This window comes from Aptenodytes forsteri, unplaced genomic scaffold (genome assembly GCF_000699145.1).
Source record: "Aptenodytes forsteri isolate BGI_AS27 unplaced genomic scaffold, ASM69914v1 Scaffold94, whole genome shotgun sequence".
Classification (NCBI taxonomy): Eukaryota; Metazoa; Chordata; class Aves; order Sphenisciformes; family Spheniscidae; genus Aptenodytes; species Aptenodytes forsteri.
In genome coordinates, this window is record NW_008795017.1 from 4,790,005 (window position 1) to 4,801,346 (window position 11,342).

The 11,342-nt window shown below is 37.6% G+C and overlaps 1 protein-coding gene across 1 annotated transcript in view; it reads left to right on the plus strand.

The window, feature by feature from the left end:
* Positions 1-11,342, plus strand: part of MBOAT2 (membrane bound O-acyltransferase domain containing 2) — a 62,870-nt gene that overhangs the window by 19,542 nt on the left and 31,986 nt on the right. The window contains exons 2-3 of the mRNA XM_019471087.1: positions 3,306-3,401; positions 7,193-7,248. Coding sequence (XP_019326632.1) covers positions 7,197-7,248 — 52 coding nt within the window. The 5' untranslated portion in view covers positions 3,306-3,401; positions 7,193-7,196. The remainder of the gene's footprint in view (positions 1-3,305; positions 3,402-7,192; positions 7,249-11,342) is intronic.

An 11,342-nucleotide genomic window follows, 5' to 3' on the forward strand; every position in this document is an offset into this window, starting at 1 on the left:
CCACTGTCTGTGACATTTATGAAGATATTAAACAGTACCGGTCCCAAGACGGACCCCTGCGGGACACCACTCGTCACCAATCTCCATCTGGACATTGAGCCGTTGACCACTACCCTCTGGATGTGACCATCTAACTAATTCCTCACCCACAAGACAGTCCACCCATCAAATCCATACCTCTCCACTTTAGAGAGAAAGATGTTGTAGGAGACCGTGTCAAAGGCCTTACAGAATATCCAGATAGACGACATCTGTAGCTCTTCCCTTGTCCACTGATGTAGTCACTCCATTTCAATCCACTTCGCTGTCTGCTCATCCAGTGAGCTTGTCTATGAGGATCTTATGGGAGACAGTGTCAAAAGCTTTTCTGAAGTCCAGGTAGACAATATCCACTGCTCTCCCCTCATCTACCAGGCCAGTCATTTCATTGTAGAAAGTTAACTTGCTGTAGGAGTTGGAAGGCATTTAAGCCACAGGAACCTGCAAGTGAAGAAGTAACCTTTAAACTGCCCTACACATTTCACTGTTCCATAATTGGGTAACATTGCTGCCTCAGTTTGTGTTCCTAAGTGCAGGACACTACAATGTGTTTTAAACTGCTTGTGTTGGCTACAAATATAAACTTTCACGGAACACCTGTGGTTAGATTTGTAGAAGTACAGAGCACTTGTGTGTGCGTGTGCGACTGAAATGTACTGCTGGCATCCTTTCTGCCATCCTTTAAAAAAAGATAAGTTCACCCAAGAATTGACCTTGCATCTCCCCAGTTTTGTGTTCAGACCCATGTATCACTAAAACTCATCTTAAAGAGGAATGCAGTTTTTATGAAACACTTGAATACATGGAGAATAACTGAGGAAGTGCTCATGGGGAAATCCCAAACTCCTTGAGTTCAGCATGTGGAAAGTATGCAATAAGTAAAATCACTGGATGTGTCTTGAACTTGAATGCAAAGCCTTTGGAAAATATCCAGGATAATGACCTGTTTCTGCAATGAGACAGGAATTTGCAGTTGCATGTTCACATAATGCTGCAAGATTGTATCATAATGACTACATAGAAAAGAACCTAAGGTTTCCTGACTTCCCAGTGCTTTTCTTCTTTTAGGATATTTGGTAGTTTATCTTCAGTTGTACTTAGCCTAGTTTTTCTGCTTGCAAAAGGGAGTCTTCATAATGTCTTGTTTAAAAACAGCATAAATATTTTATGACAAACTGTATGATGTAGAAACTGGTGTCTGTTTTCTTCTATCTGAGAGTGTGTACCTAATCCACTAAACCCAATCCACTAATTTTTTAAGTGAGTTTCTTGTCCCAACAAAGTATGTATTGCTGCTATGGATAGCATGTTAAGTTATGAAAGCTGTAGTTTAGCATCATTTTTGTAATTCTGTTTATTTTGGACCTATTGCAATATACTGTGAATAGGCTGTTAATAAATACATGATCTTGCCAGTGAGGACGAAATAAGAGTCTTGTAAAGAAAACTACAGCATTTTAATTTTTCTTTGCTTTTTAGTGTGGTATCTATGGGTCGGTATGTAGGTATCTCTACACATAACAAGTTACTTGTAATCTAGGATTGTTTAGTATGTAAATCAAGAGGCTGGTAAAGCTGAAAATCATACTGACTTTTTAGTGAATGGAAGAGCTGGGACTGATCTCAGCGTGGGCAAACTAAACCCACATACTCCTCATTCATGTGAAACCTGGGTGACTTTTTTTTTTGGGGGGGGGGTAGTTTTTCTTAAAATATCTCAGGAAAATTTTAATTCCAAACTTTTTAAAAAGGGTTTTACCTTATATCATACTCCTGATAGCTGCAGTCCACTACATACTACTTAATTGTGTTAAATTGTTTTTCTTGCTGAAATAATTTGGTATAATTTTGAGCCAAATATTGTGTAATTTTGTTGGATTCTTATTATAAACACTTCTGTACCAATTAGCCACCCAATATAATACTGTTTCTGGATTATTAATATTCATGAAAACAGAAAATAAACTATTGCTAAAACAGGCACCCTAAACTTTTTTTTTAAAGTAACAAGTGTGGTTTAATGTAGCTACTGAGATATAAGGTAATCTGTAATTTGAAAGTTGGATGTTTTAAAATATTAAATGGCTTATATCTAACACAATTCTTAATTAAATGTTAAACTGCAAGTGTTCTGTGTGGCAAAAACAGGTATCACTTTCAGATTGAAGAATAATTTCTAAGACTGTAGAATTTATTATGTTAACACTTTTTTTGCAAAAACAGTTATTTGGAAAAGAAAGGAAAAGCATGTTCCAAGCTCTTCCTGTAGTGTCCCTCACTGTTTCACCTAAATCCAGCCCTAGTTATGATTTCCCATTTGGTGTATGAATATTTTCCTTCTAACTGGATTTTGAATGTATAATATGGTCTGCTGTAGGGATTGCACATTAGTCTTGTGAACATTACACAAGTGTTTGATTTCATTACCATGAATGTTTCCTAAGTTATATGGAAAAGTTCAAGACTGTGAAGTTCATACATAAAGTCTTAGAGGATTAGTTAAGTTCCTGCTGCCATTCACCATCCTTTTTGACTGTAAAGAATATCTGGCAGATTTTGAGGTGTATTGGCAAATCAGTTCTCATTAGTATACTGTTGTACATCTTACAAAGGGGGGGTAAAAAAAAAGTCCCAACCCTGACCTGAAAAAAATATGTGAAATTAAAGTTATAATACTTATATAAGGTGGTTCTTATCTGTGTTTTTCTTACATTTGCTGAGGATCAGCTTTAACAGGAGGCATCCTGTTCCTTTTTCACTCAGATATGTTTTAATGTGTGTATTTGAAAATTAATTGCCTTTTCCAGTTCCTTTGAAAACAGCAGCAGTGGGATTTGTGGTGCTGAATTTTGAATGTATAGAAATACATTCAATGGAAATGATGTTTGATGTATAATTTGCCAAATTTCTATGCTTATGTAGACAAAAATTAACTTTGAACTAAAAGCTTCACAGATTCATTTTCTTTTTATAGGACTTAGTTTTTTACAGTGGTGCTTGAAATTATAAATCCTATGCTTTCTTTATGTGAATAAATAATTTGGCTAGTGACAGTAGTATTTCTAAAATAAAAGTCTTAGTCTGTGCTTGCATAGAACAAATATTACCAAAAAACCAGTCAGAATGAAGGTGTAATTACACAGTCCAATTATGTAATATTCACTAGAAATAGTTGGAGACTAAACTCTACTTAAAAGGTAGCTTAGTCAATGGAGAAATGTTTATGGTTTTTAATTGAAAAGCTTTTTTTTCCATTTTCCTTCCAGGTATTGCTTTGTTTTTGCTTTGGGATACCTCACTGTGTGCCAAATTACTAGAGTCTATATCTTTGATTATGGACAGTATTCTGCTGATTTTTCTGGGTAAGGAGAAAAATAATCTTTCCATCTTGTTCTCCTAAGTGATACTGTATCTGTTACTGGGTTTTTTCCAAGTTAAGTGTGTCAACCTTTTAAACTTTGGGAGAAAGCTGGGCATGTGTGTGCATATTGGCACACATACAAATATATATGTACCTATGCTTTAATCATGCAAACTGAGAATTTTGGGAACAGTTGTGTCTGTTAGAACCGTGAATGCGTTTATCTGCTGCCTCCTGTTCCTGTCTGAAGGGCATAAAGGATTTGGTGGCTGTGGGATTCTTTTGCTTTTGCTTTTTCCCCTAAAATCTGTTACCACCCATGATGAAGCTTGAATTGTATCTGATGTACTTGCATGCCTGGCACAGTCTGATACCACTTTGTGAGGAAAATCTGAATGTTTTATGGAATTTAGCTTTTAGCTGCTTTGTTTTTTGGTTTTGTTAGATGTTCCAGAAGGAAAAGCTAAGGAGAGAGGCACTTATATGGTGGAGTAGTCACACAGCCCTTGGAAATGGAAAGTTTTGTCTATATGTGTTCTCATTTTATACAATGAACTCAAACCTATATTTGACTTGAGCTGTATAGGAGCAAAACAGAATTAAATAGGCAAAGTAAAAATAAACCATATTGGTGATTCTTCTTTGTACCTCAGGCGCAGAGAAGTGAAGCACAGCATTTCCTATAAATAAGTTTGCTACTGTGATGGTGCTTTTGTTGATTTAAAGGAGAGTATGTGTTTTGGAAAAAAAGAGAAGGGGAGTGTTTGCTAGTCATCTTAAAAACAAAAACAAAAACAAAAACAAAACACCCAAACAAACAAAAAAAACCCCAAAACATTAAATACTTTTCAGGAATACTATGAATGGCAGTGGTCTTTGTAGTTCAGTATTACCTGTGTTGTGTAGTAGAGTTGTGCTTGTTAGCCTTGTTGCTTCTCAGTCTTCCTTGGTAACAGGCATGTAGTCCAGAAGCTTAACTTCTGGGCTGAAGCCAAAAGCTTTTATGGTTAAGTTAATCTTTTCTGTCATTTTTAGCTGGGTCTTACCTTCTTGAAACATCTTTCTGCATTTATGCCTACATCAAAGTGCCTGCCTTCAAGCCAGATATCCGATTGTAGTCAGTGGAGATCTGATCAATGTAGACAGAGCCTGGAGAGCATTTCAGCTGACCCACTGCTAAGTATCTACCTTAGCGTGAACTGGGTCACTTATCAGATGTCCCTGACTCTATTGACTAGATCTCCGCTGGCTATAATGGGAGCTTGCAACATAGACGTGTGCCTAAAGACACTTTAAAACTAGGTTTACAGATGTTGAATTAAATTTCACCATTACAAGTGGAACTATAATCCAAATGCTGTCCATTCCAGTTCACTGTAGGGCCAAAGCCTACAACCTTGGCAGTGACCAAAGCTCTGAGCTGACTCTGGAAACAGTGTAACTGCACTTGTTTGTTGCTGCTCTCAAACCATTAATAGAGCTTGAGTACACCATTGCTCAAATGAGACTGTACCGCTTTCAGATAGCGGCTGTCTTTGTGGCTCTGTTAGTTTGGTGTTAGCTCAGAGATTTCTGCTAGGTCTTAAACACATCCAAACATTTGAGATCTGTGCTCTGGATAGAATTGTTCTGAAGCCTAGATCCAACTCTGATTGTATGTTTGAGCTGCCTGATTTAAACCATCCTTTCATGTGCCAGTTGGGGAGCTTGATTTATGCATATCATGTTAAATCTCTGGCATATACTGCATCTGCTCCCTTGAGGCCTGAGACAGAGGTTACTTCCAAAACAGGAGGAGAAAGAAAATGAACCGAAGGGGGCTATTTTCTGTCAATTTTCTCTAGTTCCAGGGGAAGAGTTAAGCTCAAGAAAATAACAGAAGTTGCCTAACCAGCTGTTGAACACCAGCACCAGCAAGTTCTTACAAAGATATTGGTGTGGATTCATATAGTGGTTAGCCCCAAAAGAGCTTTGAATGTCTGTTTACCTAGACATTTCTCCTAGCATGCCATGCCTATCTGAGGTGTCCAAGCCCAGAGAATCTGCAAAAAGTTTGAAAGAAAGTATCAATGCATTGACAGTGGAGAAAGCTGAGGAGACCTCATGCTGGAGGTGCAATTCCTTGTGCAGAGCTGTGTGGTCCTGGCTTCAGTGCTAACACATCCCAGCTGCCAGTGAGCATTCCACTGCCTCCTTTGCCTTTCTGCCAGCACTTAAAAGGGATTTTGTTAAAATCCTGGTTCACAGCCTCACTGTTCCAGGAAGGACTCTTCCTCTTTTAGTCTCTAGATTGTTGCTCCTTAGCCAAATCTCTGAAGATACTGGAATAGCCACTTGAGAAGAAAAAAAAAATGCCGGGGTCTGCGATGATAACAATGATGGATGTATCAGCTAGAATTAATGTAAGGTCTGACTGAGCTCCTCCTGGGCTCCATCCTTCCATCAGGCAGGATCCATGCTGTCACATGCCCACTTACAGAAGGAAAACCCATTATGTTCAGAATCAGTTGGAGATTTCTGCCAGCACCAGACAGGTCTACAGCTTAAATGCTAGAAAGAGATATGAGGGATTTCCCAGACTGTCTGTTCTTGTTCAGTTTTCTTCCTTGCTGACCCTTGCCTGTCACTCTAGTCTTGATATCAGGATTTTGGGGCGCTGATAATACAGTAGAAAAAACTTTCTCCCTGATTGCATTTTGAGGACTGGAAATCTTGTGTGCTTTGAAATAACCATAACCTAAAAAAAAAATTAGTTTGACAGACTGAGCCATCTGGCAAAATACTGGCATAGCCCTGTCAATGAAGGAAGACTTGATGGCTCTTGGATTTGTTTTTCTGTGCCAACTTAAATGTAAAAAGGCCAAGTGCAGTCAAAACACTTGAACAAAACTATGTGCCCATCCTACAGTATGATTATTTTGTTGTGGGGTGTTTTTTTTTGTCTCCAGCTCAGATACTACTGGGTAAATACAGTCCCTGATATATTTCTGAGATCTGATTTCAAAGTTAAATTTCTAAATTCTGGTAGCCTACTTTATGCTTTCCCCTATCCCCTCCTTCCCACCAGATAGGGGGTTAGCAATGCTGGGATTTACATCAGTCAAAAACTCTTAGATACTACAAAGATGGTACAATTTCTCAGTGTAAAGCTGACTTGCTTAGCCAGGGAAGAATATCTCTTTGACAGTTTAAGATCCACTCAAGGGTACCAAATTCAAAACTAACTAAACTCTGTTAGTTGGAGCCAGCATAATTATGTTGGGTTTTTGTTTTGCCAGATATATTTACTTGAAGCATATAATAATTGTAGATGGAAAAATTAAGCATAGGACCAGGTGTTAGTAGAAACAGTGGAAGTGGTCTGCATATCTAAATAAATTATAGTACTGTTCAACTTTGGTATATTTTTATTGTCCTTTGCTTACTGCTGCTGTAATTAACAATGCATATAATTGCTCTTACTGCCCTTTTTTCTTTACTCTTCCCACTGTAAAAAAAAATAAACTCTGTTAGTAGAAAATGAATGTGAAACACTTTGGTTGTCTTTGTGGAGCCTAATGCAGCAATAAAAGGCATGGGTTATCAAATACTGTATCTAAGGATTAAATTCTTTTCATTACGTTGAATGAATGGTTTGAGCTCCAAAAACTAATCACTTTGTCCTTGCATTGAAAATCTTCCAGCTGAGAGTAATTAACCTGGACTATTAGTATAAACTTTCCCTGATATTTACATGTGAAAGAAAATGCTGAACTTTTTTCTAAATTATTCTTTCTTCCTTTTTTGTAACAGTCCAATGATGATAATTACACAGAAGATCACTAGTTTGGCATTTGAGATTCATGATGGTAAGATTTCTTTAAACTGTGTTTAATTTTCCATACAAAGTAAATTTAAGGAAAGCTAGTCATGAGTCAATGAGTTACTTTAGTAGTCCAGTTTGTGTTTTAGGACAAAATACATTTTTGTGTCTCAATTGATTCTTTTGATGCTTACTAATGGAAGTACCAAGAAATGTTGCTCAGACACTACAAAAGCTCTGAAAATGCTTTCATTGTGCAGAATATACTACTTATCGGAAAACCAATGACACTTCTGGGGCCAGTGACCACTGATGTTTTTCTGGGCTGGGGTATTGATTGTGAGAGTTAGCTAAATTTCCAAATTCACAGATCACTATTGCTGACAGATTGGTAGAACTAGTACATGTAATTTCAGTCATTGATTGCCTCTTGTTTTAAAATGCTCACTGTTAATCTCCCCCTAATTTGTACCGCGTATACTGATTTTTATAAAACCTTTGTATACATTTCATTTTATTATCATAATTGCACTCGCTGCTAACATATCGGTGTGAACAGGGAGATGATCTAATTATTATGTTTCTGTCTTTTTTCCTGTGAGATTTATCCATCAGTTAAGTGGGCCCTAGTTGTGACAAAAATGAATCCTAATGTTGGCTTTCGTGTGTAGGGTATCTAGATTTTTAGTTACCTTTAAATTCAAAGGAGTAATTTTCATTTTAAAGTTTGAAAATATCATCCAATAAACCTAGCCAATTAGCTTGACTCAGTTGGAGCTACAGCTGACAGTTGAAGATTTGGGAGTGTAGCCGCAGACACCTGGATCAAGCCACCTGTTTTTCTGAAATTTCTTTAGTAACATTATGTGTGGAGTTTAGTATGTTTTTGTCTCATATGTGTCCTAGCTTTAGTGCTGTTGGTGTTTCATTTTTTTCCATTCTTGTTAGAGGTACACTGTCTAGAGAAGCCTGTAGGCAGCAACACTCATGAATATGAAAAGTCAGGAAAACACCTTTTTGTAAGAATTCTTGTATGAATAAAAATAAATAAATAATGCTGGGCATATCTAGTCAGTCAAAGAAGTTGATGTCTAACTTCCAGAGAAAATATATTCAGAAGTATTATCTTGCAAGCTATAATCAATTAGAGTACAGAATAGTCCAGTTAGAGGAAACAGCTTATAAGGAAGTAATAATTCCAGTATCAAAGATAAATGCTTCCTCTTACTATTATTTTGCTAGGGGAAGGAGCTATTTTCGATTTGCTGACATCATGCACAAATAGTGGAGTTGTGGTATGGGACAAGCATGTGAGTGTTCCTGGTAATCTTGAAACAAATGTTCCATTTAGTCAGCTCTATTCTTAACTTTCATCACAAACTAAACTAGATTTTTTTTCTACTTAAATTAATTTAGATAATTTGTATTTTCCTCATAAGCCCAGCTTATTTTCTGTCAGAATTTCTTGTAGATATCATTGAATTCTGAGTATTAACCTTGAAATTTTGTTCCTTGTTGACCTCATATCAGAGATCCTCTAGAGTCTTTGTCAGCTGGTGGGGAATAGCTGATAATATATTGGAAAACTTTCCCTCTGGCTGCATTTGCAGTTTAGCAGAGTCCTTGACTTAAGTTGGATGATCACCGTTGCTGGGAGCCCAGTGTGAACATGATTTTCAAAAGTTGATGTGACCAATGTGAATTCAGGAGCATCTGCTAGTCCAGTGTCAGGAGGTGCCAAGAAAAGATGTACAGGGGAAACAGAGATTGTATTAAAGCAATGATTTTTAACCACAGACAACTTAAAAGGGGTCCATCACGAGAAAATAATGAAAACAAGCCTGCTGTCAATGGGCTTTTGTTCAGTGTACAAAGGTCCATGCTGCCACTGGGAAATACTTTGAGATATACTGACGGGGGAGGAGATAATGTTGGAAATCATTACACTGATTAATGGCACTCTGAGCCTCTAGTCACATCAGCTTGGCTGTATTAATCACCAATTACTTTATTTTCCCCCCTCATTTTTTTACCAGTACGTCCAAGGAGAGGTAATGAAATTAAACAGCTGAAAGAAAGGTGTTGGTGTGTTGGAAGATCTTCATAAGCTTCAAGACACTAGTTGTAGTTAGGTTGGTTTGGTGGTAAAGGCAAGTCTTCTGGACTTGATCTTTCCCTAGCAGCCTGTTCGTTGTGTTCAGCTGGTTTCAGTGTTACATTTGAAGGTCCTGGAGAGAACTGGATGTAATCATGAAGGCCGCTCACTCATGCTGCATATTAAAGAGTCTGTCTAGCTAAGTGGATATGCTTGATTCAAAGTTGAACACTAGTATGGAATCCCATAAATAAATAACAACTACCCCTATGACTGTTACAACCCTGTGCACTTACTGTGGGCTTTTTTTAAAGCAGGAAAATTCTATGCAAGTTGCATAGGATTAATTTAAAGTTGCTGTGTAATTCTGACTTTTCAGAAGGTTGCATGGATCACAAATTTACACCTGAGTAAATTTGGAGTATGCCTTTGGCGTACTCTGATTTACATTTTTGAACTTAAGCCCTTAGTAGTTCTTGCCTTATTAGTTTCTTGTTACTTAAATAAGCACTACCAAAAATGAGTAGTCAGTATATTAAGATTTACTTTTGTATTTCTTGCGGATTATCTTTGGCGACGCATATGTATACTCTAAAGGCAGAAATGTTTTTTACATTATTTTGAGACTACTTGTGCCCATATTCATTCTTTATGGCAAGAATTAGATTTAGTTGTGCAACACTTCAGGCTAATGACAGAGTTAAGGGAGAAAAGGAATTTTTTGTACTTCAGATCCTATATTTTTCATCAAATTTAAAACCAGCAGATTTTGGAGAAGGAAAGGTGCATTGCAGTTATTCTAGACGCAGGGGGCTTGTCTACAGGTGCAGTTTAGAAGGGCTATAAAATGGAGGATTGTACTTGCACGAGAAATTTCTAGCTAAGAGATGGTGGCAAGTAGAGAAGCTTTTGCAAGTATAGTTATAGGGTACTAAAAGTTAAGCAGGGGAGAGGAGGGAGATACTGTCACTGCTTAACTCTGTATCTTGCAATGAGTTCGTACGGCACTCTCCCCTTTTTTGCTTATAACCCACTCATCCCCACCGAGCCTCACTCATTTTACTGCAATTCTGTATGAGATTAGGGATCTTTAAAGGAAAGACCCACATCCAAATCTAACCTCACTGATCTGTATGCGCTTTGGCAGCTTGTTTTTAATTCTGGTGCTTAATGAATCTTAAACAGAGAGTCTCTTCAAATGTTTATGTGCATAACCCATTGAAGTTCTGGAGCTCACAGTGTATTGATTTTTAAATCTCCAAGAGATTCAGCCAGCAAAACTAGGGAATGTTAGACTAGATATTTGGTATTTTAAAAGGAAAAAAAATTCTCACAGCTTCTTACAACCTTGTTCTTATTTCTTTAATGCATAAAACTTTACAGAAAAAAAGTCATTTTTTAAATGTAATATCCATCTACTAAACATGAAAACTAATTCTTCCAAATTATTTCTTCATATTACTATGTTGCACTTGTCCATAAAAATGCGTGGCTAGATACATGTAAGAAACCAGAACCATAACACTCTTCTGTCAGCTGCTTCTTGGTTCCTAGGGGCTTATCTCGCATGCTTTCTGACCACAAAAAAAATAAACTCTTTGTTCCTGTGTGTACCCTTCTCCAATCCCTTATGCCTTGGTGTCCTGGTTTCGGCAGGGATAGAGTTAATTTCCTTCCTAGTAGCTGGTACAGTGCTGTGGTTTGGATTTAGGATGAGAACAAAGTTGATAACCCACTGATGTTTTAGTTGTTGCTAGGTAATGCTTACACTAGCCAAGGACTTTTCAGCTTCCCATGCTCTACTGACTGAGAAGGCTGGAGGTGCACAAGAAGCTGGGAGGGGGCACAGCCAAACTGGCCAAAGGGACATTCCATACCATGTGGTGTCATGCTCAGTACATAAACTGGGGAAAGCTGGCCGGGGGGGCCGCTGCTCGGGGACTGGCTGGGCATCGGTCGGCGGGTGGTGAGCAATTGTACTGTGCATCACTTGCTTTGTGTATTATTATTATTTTTATCATATTATTATTATTATCATTTTATTT